At 35.7% G+C, this 20,763-nt stretch overlaps 1 protein-coding gene across 3 annotated transcripts in view; it reads left to right on the top strand.

Moving 5' to 3' along the window:
• The window catches only part of CSMD3 (CUB and Sushi multiple domains 3), a gene marked incomplete at both ends in the record, with an annotated part of 682,849 nt that overhangs the window by 366,411 nt on the left and 295,675 nt on the right, over positions 1–20,763 (top strand). For all 3 annotated transcript variants that reach the window (XM_082754088.1, XM_082754087.1, XM_082754086.1), the window contains 3 exons: positions 7,968–8,150; positions 9,187–9,513; positions 19,472–19,666. In XM_082754088.1, the coding sequence (XP_082610214.1) occupies positions 7,968–8,150; positions 9,187–9,513; positions 19,472–19,666 (705 nt within the window). The remainder of the gene's footprint in view (positions 1–7,967; positions 8,151–9,186; positions 9,514–19,471; positions 19,667–20,763) is intronic.

Genomic DNA, 20,763 nt, shown 5'->3' with positions numbered 1-20,763 from the left:
AGAGCAAATCTTCCTTTCAAACTAACCAAAATGAAACCTCAAACCATAAAACCTACTGTAATTAGAATTGAGGCTAAATACATTGCAATAGGTGTTCTGGATAGGAAAGTGTGGCAACTCTTTTATTTTTTAGACATACCTAAGACATGAAATCTGTAGAAAAATTCTGATGGCTAAAGTGCAGCAAGAGTGTTGATAACCTTTAAAATACAACTGAAAAATCACACTGCACTGGAGCCTTTTATTTTGTAAATGGCTTCCATCCTTTGCTTATAAAAGTACTTACGCTTTAACAGTAGTAGTTAACAGCCAAAACAGTTTCCTTTACCTGAAGTAGCATATGGACATGGTAATATTTAGGAGAATGTGTAATTGTTAACATCATTCAAATTGCTTTCTGTTTTGTTTGCAGATCATAGCAATATCTAAACTCTATTTCATGCAGATATAACTAAGTCTCATCTAATCTTTTCCTGTGTAAATTGGAAAGCAAAATCTAAAATCTTGCTGAAACAGCTTCAAAATTATTTGTCTGTTACGTAGCTTTAAGATTATTCTTCTTGAAGATAGATACTGTGAAGACATGTGGCATGATTTAACATTGCTTGTATCATCCCAAATGACACTATTTTCTGGCTTGCTGCTTTTTGAGTGCTTTTTCTCTGTATGATTTAAGTTCTAATGCTCAAGACAAGATAAGCGATTATACTATTACTTTGCGCTTTGTGGTCAGAAGTTGTGCAAATATATAATAATATCTTTTCCTAGGATTTCAAGTATGCAAGTTCCATAGTGGAAACACTAGCATACCTATTTCACAACCAAATTTAGATACATAAGGTGTACTCAGTTTTGTATATATATATGAATTGTGCAAATATATTAAAATAAATTAAAATAAAATAAGTATTTTAAAAATAAATTATACAAAGGTATATATATACCTTTGTGCTTGAAAGTGTGATCATTTAGATTTTTCCCCATTGTCTTGCAAAATGCCAGATATCAATATATGACGGTGAATATTTGCAGCTTTTGCTATAGAAAATTCAAATATCAAACAGACAGCTTTATTCTTTTTGAATTAAACACCAAAACTGTTCCTTTTCATATACCATTATTTAGTCAATCCAGTATGCTTTGTTGCAGCAAATAGTATGTAATTAATTCAATTTTAATAATAATGATAATGATAATGATAATGATAACGATAACAATAACAATAACAATAATAATAATAATAATAATAATAATAATGTCATACTTCCATTCATGTGGTCAGTGAAACAACAAATGGACACTACGTTAAAATGTTGTTAAATACTAATTGGTCTTTGACTAATATTTCCATGAAGTGCTATAGATTTCTTTGCATCTCTGCTGAGGTCATTTCACATCTTTAGTATGTACTTTTTCACTTGCAGAAGTAATCTCTTTTCCTTCAGAATTGTTTTCCCCTATAAGAATCACATTCTCCTCTTTTATTTACCCTTAGAATTACAGGAGGGTAAGATAGACAAGTCCTAACTCCAGTGCCCTCTGTCAAAATGCATTTGTGTAGTAAATGACTATTTCTTTTCCCCAAGGACCATTTAGTCACCTCCAGAATATGCCTGTCCTTCAGAAAGACAGAGAATAAGAGAAAAAGAACATTCCTTAATTGATATCGCTGTACGAATAGGTACTGTAGTTTTGGGTTCTCCCTTTCTGTTCTTCACTGGAAATGTATGGAACCCTTCAGTAAGATGCCCAATAAAAATGGTAATTTTTTAAAAAATGACATGATTACCTTATGTTTCTTCTTTCCTTTTTTTTTTTTTTTTTTTTTTTTTTTTTTTTTTTTTTTTTTTTCCCCTCCTATATTGATTTGTCTTAGCGGAGGACTTGTTAGTGTTAGGTCAGAGATTGTACTCGGTGATCTTGGAGGTCTCTTCCAACCTAGATGATTCCACGATTCTGTGGTTCTGTCTTTGATATTTGTTGTTAGAAAATATGTTGGCAATTATAAGCTTGATTCAGTGCACTGGGATCGTAGACTTAGCACCTTTCAAGTGCTAAGTTTCCAAAATAAGGGTATCCCAAACAATCCCAACAAGATTTAGTCTTTAACAAAAAAAGAGCTCGTGCCTCTTTTAATTCCCTTCCATGTCATTATGTTCCACATGGTACAGTGGACTTTGAAGGAATATGTAAAAAATCACAAAATATTTTGGTTGCAGCTGACTCCCTTCCATCTTTCCCTCTCCCTAGACACAGGCATTCAGAAACAGGGGGTGGGAGCAGTGGGGAAAGAAAGATTTATGCTGAAAGCATTAGCACATCTCTATATTATAATATCAACAGAATTTTTAACCTTTGATTTTTATTTTTCCTGTGGAGTTTTGAAATAATTTCTGAAAACAAGCTGATTGCATTTTTTGTTGCTCCTATCAATAGCTTTAAACCTGAGATTCCTGAGTAATTATTAAAACTCTTTTACTCATTTATCAAACTCTTATTACACATAGAGGTGCTTTTTAATTTAATTTTGTTTTAACAAAGAAGGAAAGAATGATCTAATGGAAATAATATTATGATAAGTCATTTTTTCTCAGGCACAAATAGCAATACTGGTGTTCTGGATCATAAAACTTTAAGTTGGTCGTAGTGACCACAGAAAAATGACAAATCCATCCTAGCCATCTCTTACTGTATCTAGTGTGAACTGCAAATCTCAATAAGCAGAATAAATCATAAAACATAACATAAAGCAAAATATAAAAATATAAAGTAACCAAAATATAAAATAAACTGCAAAAATGTGCTTGAGCAGTAAGATGACGTTTGACTTTTCAAAGTTAGTCATTATATGTAACAGACTTCTTTCAAACAGTTATACTATCCAATATCCTGTAATAGTACTAAAACACAAAAGTACTAAAATACTAAAATATTAGTAAAATTAAAAAAAAAACAAACAACCACCACCACCAACAAAAAACACTAAAATGTGTTATAACAACTTCTGCTGTAAATTACAAATTTGTTATAAGTTGTATGTATTGTATGAAAACCTGTATTATAATCTGTGATGCTTTTTGTCAAAAAGTTACAGAGGTAGATTCTTTAAATGCAGCTATATTCCAGGATATTAGCTCATAATGCCTTTTATTTCTCTTGTCTGGTGAATCGTACTGAAGTTTCTTTTCTTTCTCTCTCTCCTCTGTACCTATACCTATCTATATGTCTATATCTATATATCTCTATCTAATCTCTATCTATCTCTATCATCTCAATCTATGTCATATATATCTATCTATATTTATATATTGTTGAAAAAATAATTTTTATTGATGGCATTACTCAGTGAAATGTATTAAAGTCTATTGTGATAACCTTAAACAACCATGAAGTATTTCCTTTATTACAAATTTATTTTTTTCAGTAAGGAACTTGTTCATAACAAGAAATGAGACTTTGTCAGGCTCTGAAACTAACTTTTTAGGAGTTACTGAAACATATTCAGTTCAGGGAAGCTGAAACAGATTTGAAGAGCTAGCAGCAAAATTTGTGAATCTGAATATCATTTATCCCTTGTAGGGATTTCAAACAAAGCTATAATAGTACTCTATCCTAAGATCATGTTACTGAAAATGTGATTATCTGACTGATATACTGATGCCCAGTAAGCAGGGTTTTTTTTTGTTTTGTTTTCTTTTGTTTTCCTTTCTAAGAAAGATCATTACCATTCTCCAAACAAATCCAAAAGCTGTTTGTACTTAAATCCAAGAAATAGCTATCATTTCTACTCTTAGGAAGAACTAAGTAATGACACAAAAGTGTTCTGTTTAAAATTCAGAAATGAACTGATACTAACGTGAAATTTAGAGTGTAGAGCATAAGCAAGGTGTGCAGAAAAGGTTAAAGTAATAAAAAAAATATTGCTGTAAATGTAAACAGATACAAACTGAGATTGTGGATAGTTTATTTCATTTTAAACTGTCATTTAAATAACATCTTGGTCGACTTAATGCCATTTATAAAAGTGAAAAAAAAAAAAAAAGAACCTATGGATGCTTTCTCACACATACATAACATACATAAGATAAATACTTTTCTTTTTTTTTTTTCCCAACTTACTCTTGTTAATAATTATACTCTACATAAGATCTTTTGAAATGCAGAACCAATTCCTTTAAGTCTTCTTAATGTCTGGTAGGAGACAAGATGAGCAAGCTCACTGTATCAGCTTCAGTCCATTATGTTTTTATTAAAAGTGTCAAAAAGACATAGAAACTCTTAGTATGCTTAGTATAAAATAGTAATTAGAGAAAACCATTGGTGTAACTATTTCAAAACAGTAGCCCCAGAAGATAATACATAGAAGTAGATATAAAGACATTTATCATATATTCTGTGAGAAAACTACATAATGTTACCTGCTGTAATTACTTGTTGGAGAACTAATATTTATAGAATATATTTGTTTACCCAAACAAAATATGAGATGACTGAGGTACTTAGATTATTATTAATTTCCCAGGATAGCCTAGATTTTTTCCCTTTGGCAATTAACAGTTTTATATTCTGTCAGTTTGACATTCACAGTCTCATCAACATTGCAGGTAGGAGGATGGAGTTTTTGTCTTCGTTACGATGTTTTAAGATATTTTGTTCAGACCAGCTCTAACCTTTATTATGTATTATTAGTATATTTTGGGGCGAGAGTCTGAACCTGTTTTTTATCTTTCTTTAATTATGAATCATATTCTCCTCCTCCTAGGAGTGTTTGAAAAAATACATGTAATAAGTGTTGATATTTATTATGCTTTGTTAGGTTTTTGGTTGGGTTTGATTTTTCTTTAATCAAATGGAATAACAAAACCTTTCAAACCTCTAGAAGAAGAGTCAGTCTTCAAATCTTCAACTCCTTTTAATTGCCTTGTTGAAATTAACATTATAAATTTGATTTTGTCATGTTTCAGTTGTGTTCAGAGCAATAATAGAAGGATTTCAGAAATGAGGCTTCTGTAGATGACAATATGACTCTAGAAAACTTAGTTGAGTGAAAATTGAAATAATTGCTGGTTGTTGTAGTGTTTTGTTTTGCTATTCCCTCACTGTTGAACTAACAAATGTGGAAACCTGGAATAACTGACAGCAAGTGAAATGTTCAAAAAAATGTTCTTAAAGTGAAATGTTCAAAATACAGTTTAGGGATACTTATTGCTACTGCTAATGCACGTTATGCATCAATTTTATTTTAAAATTTATGTCCTTTTTTTGTAGTTAGGACCCCTTGTGAAAGAAGTTTGTTATAACTGGGTTAGACAGAGAAAATAATTTTGTCCTGAATCTCCATTACCTATGTACAATTTTTCTGTGTTTATAGAAGATGAATCTATATGACTGTCGTGGTTTAACCCGGCTGGCAGCTAAATACCACGCAGCCGTTCGCTCACCCTCCCCCCTCCCTCTCTGGGACGGGGGAGAGAAATGGAAAGTGAAGCCCGTGAGTTGAGATAAAGACAGTTTAATAAGACAGGAAAATAATAATAACAAAATAATAATAACAATAATTACAATAATGTTACAATGGTGATAATAGGAAAGTAATAATAATATGTACAAACAAGTGATGCACAATGCAATTGCTCACCACCCGCTGACCGATGCCCAGCCTAACCCCGAGCAGTCCGGCCCCCTCCCCCCGGCTAGCCACCCCTATATATTGTTTAGCATGACGTCAGATGGTATGGAATACCTCTTTGGCTAGTTTGGGTCACCTGTCCTGGGTCTGTCCCCTCCCAGCTCTTACTGCACCCCCAGCCTGCCTGTTGGCAGGACAGAGCAAAAGGCTGAGATGTCCTTGGCTTGGTATAAGCACTGCTCTGCAACAATTAAAACATCAGGGTGTTATCAGCACTCTTCTCATCCTAAACCAAAACACAGCATTCCACCAGCTACTAGGAAGAAAATTAATTCTGTTCTAACTGAAACCAGGACAATGATGATGAACCAAAGTTTCATATCTTGAGCATAACAATTTCCCTACAAGTTTCTGAGACATGACAGACTGCATTCAAGGTTGCTGAGATAGCTGTGGGATCTTCTTGCAAGGTCACTTTCTAACATCTCTGGCAGTTTGTGGAGCAGAGGAGATATCCCCAAAGACTGGAAAAAGGTTGTACCCATCTTCAACAAAAGCCAAAAACTTGACCTGCGCAATTGCAACTGCAGCCTGGTCATCTTTATTTAAACTCCTAGGTCAAGGTCACAGGTCAAGTCCTCTTGGAAGCCATTTCATAAAGAACATTCATGGGAACATTCGGCATGAATTTACCAAGGGTAATCGCATCTGACCACTCTGTTTGTCCTTTATAATAAATCACTAGATCACTGGACAAGGGGAGAGCAGTGGATGTTGCCTGTGCCAACCTTATTGGGGCTTTAGACTCTGTCCACTCATCCCAAGTAGTAAATATAATGTCCTGACTTGGATGGAAGATAACCAGATGTGTGAAAGTCCAAAGGTGGTGGTGGTGGTAAGACTGGATGAAAGGACAGAGGTTAGTAGTTAATGTAGTTAATACTGTACCTGAATACCAGGAGCAAGAAGAGTACTACAGAAGCATACTCTGTCATATTCCATTTTGTCATGGACTGTGAAGACGCTATGGAGTGCACTCTCACAAAGTCTGCAGATGACACAAAACTGAAACAGTTGAATATGCTCAAAAACAGGGATGCTATCCAGAGGAACCTAGGCAGACCAGAAGAATGTGCCTGCTGTCACTCAATGAAATTCAACAAGGTCAGGTGCAAAGCCATGCACCTGGGAATGAATAACTCCTGGCAACATTGGGTGGGGAAAGTCTCTTCAGAAAGGCCCTTGGCAGCAGAGAAAGGGTGATAGCATCAGCACAGATTGATAGAAGTGATTATTCTTGTTTACCTGGCATTCATTAGACTGCATCCAGGTTTGAGGGACAGATCGACTGAGTGGATCAAGAGATCAATTGAGTTCAGTGGAGGGCTGTCGAGGTGCTCAGGGAACTGGAACTGGGCTGCAGAGGTGCTCAGGGGACTGGAACTCCTGCCCTGTGAGAAGGGCCTGTGGGAGCTCAGCTTGCCCAACCTGGAGAAGTGAGGCTTAATGTCAGCCTGACAGTACTTAACGAGGAGGATATCAAGAAGACAGAGGCCTTTAACGTTGACACATGATGGGAGGATGGGAGACAATGGCCATTAAAATTAGAAGATCATACTGCATAAAAGTGTTTTTCCCATGTGGGCAGTCAAGCAGTAGAAGAGATTGCCCACAACTGTCTCTCCATCCTGGGAGATTTTCAAGACCTGACTGGAAAAGAAGTCCTGAGCAACCTCAGTTAGACCTCAGAGCTGAGCCTGCTTTGAGCAGGAGCTTGGCCTAGAGACCTTCTGAGGACCCTTCCTACTCTCTCTTTTTTTTTTCCCCCCTCTATTTCATTGTTTCATTAATTTAATGTGTATTGGAATTTGGACAGTGTTTGACAGAGTGGGATACTGGTCTCAGTCATAAATTTTAAATGCTTGCATAATGCGAATAGTATTTTGCTTGATACTATTATTGTCTAATTTGTGTTTGTTTTTTTTTTTTTTTTAAGTAAATAGAAATATTTTTGCTCATTTGATTTTAATTTGAAGTGCCCTATTAACACAAAGAGCTCTGATTTTTCTAAAATCCTTACACAGAATTTCCTCAATAGGAAGTTAGAGCATAGAATCAGACTCAGTGGTGCATTTCAGCAGGTGTTATGTGAAGTCTTCATTTGCTTGTACTATATGTTTTATTCTTCTAGAAGTAAATTCTTATTCTTATTCTTATTCTTATTCTTATTCTTATTCTTATTCTTATTCTTATTCTTATTCTTATTCTTATTCTTATTCTTATTCTTATTCTTATTCTTATTCTTATTCTTTTTTTTTTATTATTTTTATTTCAACAGAAATTGAAAAGGAAAGCTGTGGGGATCCTGGAACACCACTGTATGGTATCAGAGAAGGGGATGGATTTTCCAACCGGGATGTTTTAAGATTTGAGTGTCAGTTTGGATTTGAATTAATCGGAGAGAAATCTATCATTTGCCAAGAAAATAACCAGTGGTCTGCAAATATACCAATTTGTATTTGTATGTAACAAAACTTTTGTTATTATTATTTTATGATACATAGCATTACAATGTATTTTCAATTATAGATAATAATTTGTATGATTTATTAAAAAGCATAGTATAATTAATTCTGCTTACAGAATGAATTTGCTTTTGTTCAGTGGTGGGTTTCCCTAAAGGCTATGCCTAATAAAAATTCTAGAACTGTTAAAATACTTTATTAGTAGTAGTAGTACTAAAGGAATTGCCTTTATGTGATATGAATTGTCATAGACTGAGATGTAATATTTTATTATTGTCTTTTTTATGGGAAGCTGTAGATTTTTTAAGGTAATATATTTCCTTAGATTACCAACTGCTGAACTGTAATCAAGGGTTTAAATTATTTAAGGATTTTTCCCCATGTCTTATATTGGAACACAATTTAGAATTTAGAGCTATACATGTCTATGATCATTTATCATTTACATTATGCAACATAAGTAAAAATAATGTTGAGATAAGTGTCTGTGGCAACACATTTCTTTCTTAACATTTCCACTAAAATAGTACAGATCAAATATATACAGAGTGCAATCAGTTGCTTTCATCCTTGCAATTTAATATGGCTTAACTGAAATGGTTGAATATAAAATATTATCCTGGTGATAGCAAAACAACTCTTTTGTCTCTTTGAGGCTAGTTAATATCTTGAGCTCCTGTGTAAACAACAAATGATAAGGGTACTCTTGACCCTTTGAAACTTAGTGGGCTTTGTGAGAGGTCTGTTCATATAAACAGTTCTCTAAAGGAGAAAATAAGTAGTGCCAACTGATTAAGGACTGTTGAACATGAGTACATTATAAGGACTGCTGTAGGTTTCCAGTGCAACAAGGCTATTCATTATTACCTGAAGACTCAACAACCTTCCTTTGTGGCTTCACACCTGATTGTAACAAATGCTGAATTATTCAGTTGTGATAACAACCAAGTTTTAAGATCTCTTATAATAAAATAAATCATTCTTAATTTGTTTTCTTCTATTGTCTAATGTCTTTGTCTCTTTTTTTGGCAGTTCCTTGCCTTTCCAATTTCACTGCACCAGTGGGAACTGTTCTTTCACCTGATTATCCAGAAGGATATGGAAATAACTTAAATTGTATCTGGACAATAATTTCAGACCCTGGGAGCCGAATCCATCTCTCTTTTAATGACTTTGACTTGGAATCTCAGTTTGACTTCCTTGCAGTTAAAGATGGTGACTCTCCAGATTCTCCTATAATAGGAACATTTACTGGTGCTGAAGTTCCTTCCCATCTTACCAGTAATGGTCATATTTTGAGGCTGGAGTTTCAAGCTGACCATTCCATGTCAGGACGTGGATTTAACATCACTTACAACAGTGAGTAATAGTTTATTTTTACTTTTTTTTAATTAAAGTGTGTATTTTGTTTTCAACATAGTTTGAGAGGAATATATATGCATGTAAAAAGGATGTTACACAAGACACCTTCACACAAATCCTATATACCAAAAAAAATACCTGATTTAGGTGTTCAGATTGCCTTTCAGATGCTATTTTGCAGCTGAAAACGTGTATATTTATCACTTACTGCATTAGAGATCATTGTGGTGGGATGTTTAGAACACTGAAAATTAGGTCATTTTCAAATTATAAAATTAAACTTCAGTAAATTTGTTAAAATCACTTGAAAAGTTTGTGCTACTGGTTAAATGTTATATAATATTAATTATCATTACACATACAACCTCACTGAGAACTCATACTAATTGAGCTGTGAATATATAATACCCTGGAGCTGATGGCTGCAATCTTTGCTGGTTCATAGTCATTGAGGTCAAGGTGAGGAGCCATGAGAACTATTTGATATGTTGAACTACACTAAGCTTATCTTCTTTTTGTCTGATCTTCCTTCCATATGCCTGACAATTTTAAGCTTTTTTCTCCACTCCCTGACAAACAGATATCTTGTTCTCATTGGTAGTATTACATCTTTTAATGTTTTTGTCTTGCCAGTCATCTTTGTGTATTCAGGATGATGTGCTGGCTATTCGTAGCCCCTTGTGCTTATCTTGCCTTTTAGCAATGTTTTGCTACTTGGGTACCTTTTGTGTGCAACTATATTCATCTTTCTTTGCCTTTAGAATAAAATAGAATAGAACAGTTCAGCTGGATGTCAATAGTTAGATGACCTTCAAAGATCATCTAGTCCAACTGCCTGACTTCTTCAGAGGTAACTAAATGTTAAAGGTTATTATGGAGGGCATTGTCCAAATGTCTCTTGAAGAATGATACACATGGGGCATCAACTACCTCTCTAGGAAGCCTGTTCCAGTGTTTGACAACCTTCACTATAGAGGAATTTTCCATATATATAGTATGAACCTCCCCTGGCACAGCTTTGTGCTATTCTTGTGTGTCCTGTCAAAAGCTACCAGTGAGAAGAGACTGACACTTAGGGAAGTCTCCACTTCACCTCCTCAGGAAGCTGCAGAGAACTATGAGGTCACCTCTTAGCCTCTTCTCAAAACTAGACAACCAAGTGTTCTCAGCCTCTCCTCATAGGACATGACTTCCATCCAAGCTGGTAAAAAAAACAGCTTTGTTGCCCTCTCTGGATGCTTTCAAGTACTTTAACATCCTTTTTATATTTTGAAGACCAGCACTGTATGCAGTATTAAAGATGAGTCTCCACCAGTGCAAACCATAGTGGGAAAATCACCTCTTTTGGCTGGCTGGCTATGCTGTGTTAAATGCACCCTATAATGCAGTTTGCTCTCTTGGCTTGCCAGGGCACACTGCTGATTCATGTTGAGCCTGTCGTCAACCAGCACATCCAGATCCCTTTTTGCTGAGCTGTTCTCTAGCCCCTTGTCTCCTAGTTTGTAATTGTGTCTGTCATTACTCCTTCCCAGGAGCAGAACCCAGCATTTTCCTTTGTTGAACTTCATGCCATTCCTAATCTTCCAGTGCTCTAATCTGTCTAGATCCCTCTGCAAGGCTTCTTGTCCCTCCAGGGACCAAACAGCACCTCCCAGTTTAGTATCAACAGCAAACTTGGTGAGTTTCAATCGTGCATCATTGATAAAAATGTTGAACAGAACTCGCTCCAGAATTGAGCCTTGAGGAATACCACTGGTGACCATCTGTCAGCCACATTTACTATAACACATTGAGCTCTACCATTGGGCCAATTCATCACCCAGCATAGAATGAACACATTTATTTCACAGCCGAACAATTTGTCCAGAGGGTACTGTGAAGGACAATATCAAAGGCCTTACTGAAATCCAGAAGGATTACATCAGCTGCCTTCCCTTCATTCACCAAGTGGGTGGCCTTATTATAAAAGGAGAACAAATTAATAAGGCAGGACTTTCTCTTCATAAACCCATGTTGACTATGCCTGATAACAGCTTTGTTCTTTAAGTGCCTTTCAATATCCCCCAGGACAATCTTCTCCATAACTTTTCCAGGGACTGAAGTTAGACTTACAAGTATGTAGGTTCTTGTCCCAAGCCCTTTTTGTAGATGGATATAATGCTAGCTAGCTTTCAGTCAGCAGGGACCTCTCCAGACTCCCATGACCTTTGGTAAATTGTTGAGAGGGGACCACCTAATAAGAACACTGCTGCTAATTTCTTCGTCACTCTGAGGTGAATGCCATCAGGCCCCGTGAACTTAGGAACATTAAGTTGATACAGCCGTTTCCTTACAATTTCAGTGACCACAGATGGAAAGTCATGGTCCTCCAACACTTAGGTCTCAGCAGCCCAGAAGCCCTTGTAAGTTACTAAGGTAAAAAAAGACATTGGGAAAAAAGGCCTTGACCTTTTCCTCCTTACATTTGAAGTGACCATCTGCTCCAAGCATCAGTCTAATGTTTCCCTTTGACCTCCTCTTGCTGTTAACATACTTCAAAAAGTCTTTTTTGTTGTCTGACACCACACTGGTCAGTGTCAACTCAAGTTGGGTATTGCTTTTCTTGTTTTCTACCTTTCAATGCAAACTGCAGCTCTGCAATCTCCCTGTGAAGCCAGACCTTGCCTCCACAGGTCATATACTGTCTCTTTCTGCCCTAGTTCCAGGAAGGATTCCCTGTTCAGAGAGGCTAGTCTTCTGCCCCACTTGCTTGACTTGCAGCACAATGAGATTGTCTGCTTCTGGGATTTTAAAAGGTGTTTTTTGACAAGCAAACAGCTCATGGACCCTTAATTCCTCTAAAGCAGATTCCTGAGGGACACTGCTAACTAGCTCCCTCACAAGCTTAAAGTCTGTTCTCATGGTGGCAACTCTGCTGACCTTTTTTCTCCTTACACCAAAAATGTTGAAGTCAACTAATTTATGATCACTGCAGCCAAGATAGTAACTGTTGTGGTCTAACCCAGCAGGCAGCTCAGCACTACACAGACATTCACTCACTCCCCTCCCCAAGTGGGATGGGGGTGAGAATTGGAAGGGAAAAATATAAACTCATGATTTGAGATAAAGAGAGTTTAGTAGGGTAGAAAATGAAGGGAAAATAATATTAACAATAATAAACATATATAAAAAAGAAGTAATACACAATGCAATTGCACATCACCCACTGACCAATGCCCTGCCCTGCCAGTTGCCAAGCAGCAGTCCTCCTGCCTGCGCCAACCTTCCCAGTTTTTATTGTCCTGAATGAAGTCATATGATCCACACGTCATATGGGATTTTCCTTTTGACCAGTTCGGGTCAGCTGTCCTGTTTCTGTCCCCTCCCAGCCTCTTGTGCACCCCCAGCCTCCTCACTGGCAGGGCGGTATGAGAGGCTGAAAAGCCCTTGATTTAGTGTAAACACTGTTCTGCAACAAATAAAACATCAGTGTGTTAACAGCATTATTCTCTTTGTAAATCCAAAACATGAAACATAAGAGCCACTAGGAATAAAATTATCCCTGCCAAAACCAGTACAGCCATCTACCATGACATCTCCCACAGTGCCTTCCCTATTCTCAAACAACATATCTAGGAGGGCACCTTTCCTAGTTGGCTCACTCAGTACTTAAGACAGAAAGTTGTCTTCAGCATGCTTTAGGAATTTCCCATACTTGTTGTGGCAGTATGATTTTCCAAGTTTATGTCTGTGATGCTGGAGTCTCCCATCAGGACAGTGACAACTGGTCCCAAAATTTCCCTCAGTTGCCTGTAGAATAGTTCATCTGTGCCATTGTTCTGGGTTGGTGGTTTATAGTAGACCCCCATGATGACATCTGCTTTGCTGTCCATTCCCTGTAATCTTCACCCAGAAGCTTTCAACTCGCTCCAGAATTGAGCCTTGAGGAATACCACTGGTGACCATCTGTCACCAGATGATCCCTAATGGCAAGGGATCGAGTGCACCCTCAGTAAGTTTGCAGACAACACCAAGTTAGGGGTGTGTGTCGATCTGCTCGAGGGTAGGAAGGCTCTGCAGGAGGATCTGGATAGGCTGGACCGATGGGCTGAGGTCAACTGCATGAGGTTCGACAAGGCCAAGTGCCGGGTCCTGCACCTGGAGCGCAATGACCCCAAGCAGAGCTACAGGCTGGGACATGAGTGGTTGGAAAGCTGCCAGGCGGAGAAGGACCTGGGAGTATTGGTGGATAGTTGGCTGAATATGAGCCAGCAGTGTGCTCAGGTGGCCAAGAAGGCCAACAGAGAAAGAAGCAGTGTGGCCAGCAGGTCTAGGGAAGTGATTGTCCCCCTGTACTCGGCTCTGGTGAGGCTGCACCTTGAGTACTGTGTTCAGTTTTGGGCCCCACGCTACAAGAAGGACATCGAGGTGCTCGAAAGAGTCCAGAGAAGGGCGACGAAGCTGGTGAGGGGTCTGGAGAACAAGTCCTAGGAGGAGCGGCTGAGGGATCTGAGGTTGTTCAGCCTGGAGAATAGGATGCTCAGGAAGACCTTATCACTCTTTATAAGTACTTTAAAGGAGGCTGTAGTGAGGTGGGGGTTGGTCTGTTCTCCCACGTGCCTGTTGACAGGACGAGGGGGAATGGACTAAAGTTGCACCAGACGTATTTTAGGGTAGATATTAGGAAGAACTTCTTTACTGAGAGTGTTGTGAGGCATTGGAACAGGCTGCCCAGGGAAGTGGTTGAGACACCATCCCTGAAGGTCTTTAAAAGATGTTTAGATTTAGATCTTAGCGATATGGTTTAGTGGAGGACTTGTTAGTGTTAGGTCAGAGGTTGGACTCAGTGATCTTGGAGGTCTCTTCCAACCTAGATGATTCTGTGATTTTGTGAATCTCTCCTTTACATACAGCATAACACCTCTACCTCACCTGCCCTGCCTATCCCTCCTTTTTGGTAATCAGATTGCTCTCATGCTTATGTAAAATGTTTGTGTGTTGAGTCTGGCTGCACCATTACAAGGTTAAAAAGAATTCTTAAATACTGTTGTTAGTCACACTGTTTTGGTTTGCTTATATATAGGCTGAAGGTAAATTAATATTATTTATATCCTGATTAATATATTTCTAACTTAAAACTGTAACAGACACAGGGAGAAAAATTTCTAGACTGCCATTCAGAGCTGCAGCAGTAAATAGCAGTTCTGTCTTTAGAGCTCTGAGTTGTACCTAGCCTTTGGAAAAGAAGCCAGTTATTTCCTGTCTCATTTTATATTGTGTTTAGCTATTTTACATGCTAGTCTAATTATGATATCACTCAATTAGCAATCACATCAAATAAGGTGTTGATAATGCCAAATGGTGGAATTTTATTTTTATGAAGAAGTAACAATACAATATTAATTTTTACCAGTAGTATAATGAAACTCACTCACTCTAAAAAGATTTATTTTAAAGAATTATTTAATATATATGAGCTGTTTAACATATATATGTTTTTATTGAGGAGAAGGTATGTTTAAGCTAGAATGGAAGTGTGTGTGCATTTAACTCTACGTAGATAATAACTCTGTTAATATCTACTTACAAAAGAGAAAATAATTGCAGAAAATGTGTCCAATCTTACTTCAGTAAAAACAGCTGCAGTCTGATAAATTACAGAAGTAATTTCCACAATAAATAGTTGAACACCAAGACAGAATAAAAATGGAATTAATGTAATTTTCTCTTTGTCTTGGCAATTTTAAAACCAAAGTTAATTAAAAACATCAATTTTCTGCTAATACTTCCACTATGTATATATCCAACCCTTTTCAAAGCTATCAGTCTCTTTTTTCTCCTTCAAGAGTAGAAAAAGTATATCACAGAAAAGGTACAACATAATTACTCTTTTCTAAAAATAATGTAAGGTGCTAATATAAATAACTTTATTGATAGGTTTCTTAGTTATTAGGATAGAGAAGAGTAAAATTGATCTGCTAGTACATGATTTGATTTTTTAATAGCATTTCTCACAAACTGTTTTTATTCCATATTTGTTTTTATTACAGCAACATACGTGGTTTCAGATAATTATTCTTGTTTCAGTAAAATTAAACCTAAATTCAACTTCTGTTGGAAGTAAACAAAAATTGTGGGTTTTTTTTTTTTCAAATATCTCATTTTAGAATTACTCCAAGTCTTCAACAAATCTGATAACTCATTAGAAATCTTTTAACTGATTTTAAATTTTGGGACAAGCCCACAGAACTGTGTGACATGAAAAATGGATGATACAGAAAATGTTTAAGTAACCAAAGACCTAGCAACTCTAAAAGCTGTGAGTTTCAGTGAGGTCAGATCTGTGTATGGGTTTACTTATATATAGCCTATGTACCGCTGTTGATGTCAAAGAGATGATGAGGCTGGAAGGTGCTTTCTTGGGTGGCACAGAAAATAGGAACATAGCTGCCTGAAATTACATTGGTTTAAGTTACTTTGAACTGCATACTTACTCCTGGCTCATTGCTTCCAGTTTATATCCCAAACCCAGGAGACCTTAATGACATTTCTGTTCTCTTTGAAGTTATTTATAAACTCAGTCATCCCTTAATCTTCCCTCTGATAAGCTAAATGCATTGGACTCGTCAATTTAAGGGAGAACTCTGAACTTTTTATCACATTTGTGACTCTTTTATGAATGCTTCCCACTTTATCTACATCTTTGTTGAATTATGGAGATCAGAACTAGACACACTATCTGAATATAGTCACATAAATTACATCAGTGCAGCTATATAGTTTCTTTGCTTCAGTCTGGATTTTCTAGCTTAGGTCAGGACAGGCAAAATGTGTACATTAATTTCTGTGCAACAGTTGGGCCCATGTGAAGGTGTATAGATATTTATTGCTTCTCTGACAAAGGACTTAATGCAAAGAAGACCAAAAAGTCAGAAAAATTATCTCTACCTCTCCTTTCTTCACTGGCAGAGGAATGAGTTGTCAGAGGTTTGGGGAAGTGTGTCTGGTCATTTGATTTTTATTTTTTTTATTTTATTTTCACTCAATCACTTATTATCACTCAATTACTTGAGTGATTTTATCCCAGTAGGCCATGACGTTTACATTCCCAAGCATTGTTTTTATATCCAAAGTCCATGTTATTTTATATCCTTTAGTCCATGTTATTGCAGTGATAGGGTATATCCATCACAAGGAATTTTTGCTGGCACTCCCTCCTGCTAGACTTTTTAGTCTCAGAACTTCCCAGGATAGAATTCCTCACACTGTGTTGTGTGCTACATAGTGGTATGATTTTACAAGTAACATACTGAGTAGCCTATTAGTTGTTTACATTACTTTTAACTTTTTTTTTTTTTTTGAAATATCACTTTATTATTTGATATTCTCTTAACTTGATTGCTCTTTGGTATTTTCCTCTGAAAGAGTTACATATTCCAAAGCCATTGGTAGACATCAGCTAAAACTCTTCGTAGAACGATCTACCAAAACAATTAATCATGCCAGTGGACTATTCCTTTCTGGCCCTATTTCCAAGGACCTTTCAGAGCAGGTTTCAAACCAGATGTTTTGGTTACAGTTAGCTTAATTCCTACCTTCCTGTTTTTTCAGATCTTTGCCATTCCTCCTCTTCACATTTTTTGATGCAAAATGCAGGTTTTAACATCCTTCTGAGTTAATATCAGAGCTGAAAGTACTTCACTGTCACCCTATACTATGTTTACGCTGCATAGCTTTTTTGAGATTCTGCTTAAAATACGAGTGCAAACACAATAGTGGATAAGTAAATGTCAAGAAAGCTGTATCTCCTCTTTACATGTAATATTGCATGAAGAACTTTTCTATTGTTTTCTGATGTATAGATGATGGCTCACATGTCAATATTAAGAATATGCAAATTTGTGCTTTTTCTTTTCAGTTTCAGGCATATCTACTATTACATTTCCACCATCAATCTTTTTAGAATTATAGGCAGGCTGAATACTGAATCAAGTACTGTAACTGCAGCCAGGCCAGGCTAAGAGAGCAACTGTTTTTGGGTAGGCTATCTGTCACTCTCCTGCCTCCCAGAGCCATCCCATGCAGTGCAGTCAGTTCCATGGGAGCAACAGAAGCAGCATAATTCTCAATTCCTGAGCTGAAATATAGAGCAATGAACAGATGTTACAACCTTAATAAGCTGGCGTCGTACATAAGCAAGCTATACCTGGAGATGACTTTTATCTAAATTTGCAGATATCTATTAAAAATCTATCTCTGTGTGGTTGATCTGAAGCTACTAAGAAAAAAGATGCAATCAGTCCTTCACTAACAGTGAGAAGTATGTTTAATGTATTGACAAAAATTTTGTGACCCCAATGGAAAAACTATGGAAAAAAAAAAAAATGATTGCATCATTTTTGAAAGCTATCCTCCAATGGTAGATAACTATTGAAGCACTATTTTTATTCCCAATATACATGTATGTGTCATTTTCTAAGTCAAAATGTCAATATAGTAATACTTTCTATTGGCTGTTATTATTCAGATAATAACAGCCAATGCTTAATATTAATATTATTAATATTAATGCTTATTAATGCTTAATAAGATGCTTAATACTTCTGTAATGTAAGATCTGCAAAGTCTTTTTTGTTAACAAGATGCAACTTTAAAAAAGAAAAGTATAATAACAGTTTGCAAATATAACTAACACAAGCAAAAATTGTGTTTTTGGAAATAATTATAGTCTTGCTTCATACAAACTGACTTAACAATTTTAGTAAAAAATATGCTATTTTTTATATACTTTTATATACAGTTTTCTTGAAAGGGAAGAAGGTTGTTTATTCATTTTAAAAGTATTTTGATTTAAAAATCATGTTATAATCTGTATCCTTTCCAGAGCAGTGTAACATTTGCATTCCTTTAATATATAATATTTGTGTAATCAATATTCTTAAAAAGGTAGATATTAATTATAGTAACAATAAGAATAATTAAACATTTCCATTTTATTTTGTGTACTAACATGTTTGGAAGTTCTTCGTATATTTTATTTTTCTGTAAAGAGTATTTTACTACCATAATTATTGTGTGAGTGTCTGTTGAACCTTTTTGAATACTTGCCATTGCAGGAAGCAATCAAAGCATGAAAGCAAACTAATATGAATACCTTGTTTGATTTCAGTTAACAGTAAATTGAATAATTTCCTGGAAATAAAGTGGAACAATTCATTTTTCTTAAATATGTTTTAAGAAATTAATATTTCTTTTTGAATAATGTTTACATTTGGGAAATTTCATGACGTAGCTTGGATACATTTTGTCTAACAGATATATAAGTAAAACTGCAGAAAAATATTGTGAAAAATCATCTTTTTACCATATAGTCCTATCTTCTGCCTGATGTCTCCTTCATATACAGGCATTCTTATGAAGAAATAAGTTTAAATCATCATACCTGAGGAAGGTGGATATTGTGCTTGTGATATCTGTTCCTGCTGAAAAAACATCATTTTTTAAAATCTAAAATTTATATGCAGCATTCTTTTTACATAAAGCAGGAGAATATAATAGAGAATGAATGCATATCTTCTATTTGGATGATATTGCTATAAATATGATTTTGCTCACTTCTGATATGAAGATAAATTTGTCTGTTTCCATAGAATCATAGAATGGTTTGGATTTGAAAGAACCTTAAAGATTCCAACCCCCCTCCAATGGGCAGGGACACCTTCCACTAGACCATGTTACTCAAAAACCAACCTTCCCAAAGATGGGGCATCCACAATTTTTCTGGGCGACCTGTTCCAGTTTTTGTACTAGTGTATATTTTTTGCTGTTGGCCAAGCTTTACTTCCCTATTGTTTGGTTTTACTAACAGAGTAAAATTCTGACAAATTACTTGCAAAAATTATAACACTATTTACCCTCTCTCCTTCCTTCCCCTGCCTTTTTTTTTTTTTTTTTTTTTTTTTTACCTTTTACACAGCATTTGGACATAACGAGTGCCCTGATCCTGGAGTACCAATCAATGCCCGGCGTTTTGGTGACAATTTTCAGTTGGGGAGTTCAATTTCTGTTATCTGTGAGGAAGGATTTATCAAAACACAGGGAACTGAAACAATTACTTGCATGTTAGTGGATGGAAAAGTAATGTGGAGTGGACCTATTCCTAAGTGTGGAGGTATGTATAATATTTCTTTCTGATTCATGAAGACTCAGTGTAATGTCTTTTAAGTTGCCACTAAAGGGAATTCAAACTTTTGGTAATGGATAGCAGAAAGCTCCTGTAATACCAACTCCATAATAAGGAGTCTAGTGAGGCACCACAGTACACCAACAATATTCATGTCTTCATTTTTAAATTCCAGTCCCATCAGTATCCTGATCAGCTTAGTCAATATATAGGAGAAAGAAATAGCAGGAAAGAAAATCACTGTTTTCACTGAATCTGACAGAAATATATTGAAGATTTCTGTTCCTCAGTTTCCAAATATAAATATCTAAGTTCAATTTGCCACTCGGTATTTAGTCAAGAAGTTTGTCCTTCAATTTCTTTTTTTTTGTTGTTTGTTTGTTTTTCAGTTATTTTCACCCAGTTTCATTTAGAAGGTTTTCTTCAGAACACAACTATTAACTTCTGACTTCAGACAGATAAATGATTTTAAATAGTGAGCACTCAGTGCCATATTAGATTAGAATGCAGAAGTTGATCTTTTTTCAGATCTTGGGCAATGGTATTTTATACCATTAGAGAGGTCTTAGTTGTCTGTTGCTCCACTTATGTTTCTTCTATCCACATAGCCTCTGGAAGATTCTCTTGACAATTGATCTTTCTCATTAAAGAAATTAAGTACTTCCTGTACATCACAAACTCTAAAACAATGTTAAGCATATTTCTGTGTACTTTTTTATACTAAGAGGTACAAAAATATAAACTTTGCTTCATTACATTTCCTTTTATTTTAAGATCTTTTCACCTCTTAAAAAATATGATTTGATCAATGATGATACGTGATTTATAAAGTCTGTTGCATTTTATATTAAATAAAAGCTTAGTTCAGATTTCCACTATTGAACTGCCTTCCTAACAAAATTTTCTTAATTTTAATATATGAATGTGACTCCTTATAATATTCATATCCATTTAACTTTAAGTTCAAAATTCTAATGATTTCATAGATACAAGATGGGTCAGTTTCCCTAGATGATACACAGTCGTGGACCTTACTTTATTATGATGTTATGGAGCCGTTTAACATTGCTAATAAAATACTTAAA

The sequence above is a fragment of the Aythya marila genome (assembly GCF_965140915.1).
Source record: "Aythya marila genome assembly, chromosome: 2".
NCBI lineage: Eukaryota > Metazoa > Chordata > Aves > Anseriformes > Anatidae > Aythya > Aythya marila.
Note: the sequence above shows the minus strand (reverse complement) of the source record. Positions and strands in the feature narration are given on the sequence as shown.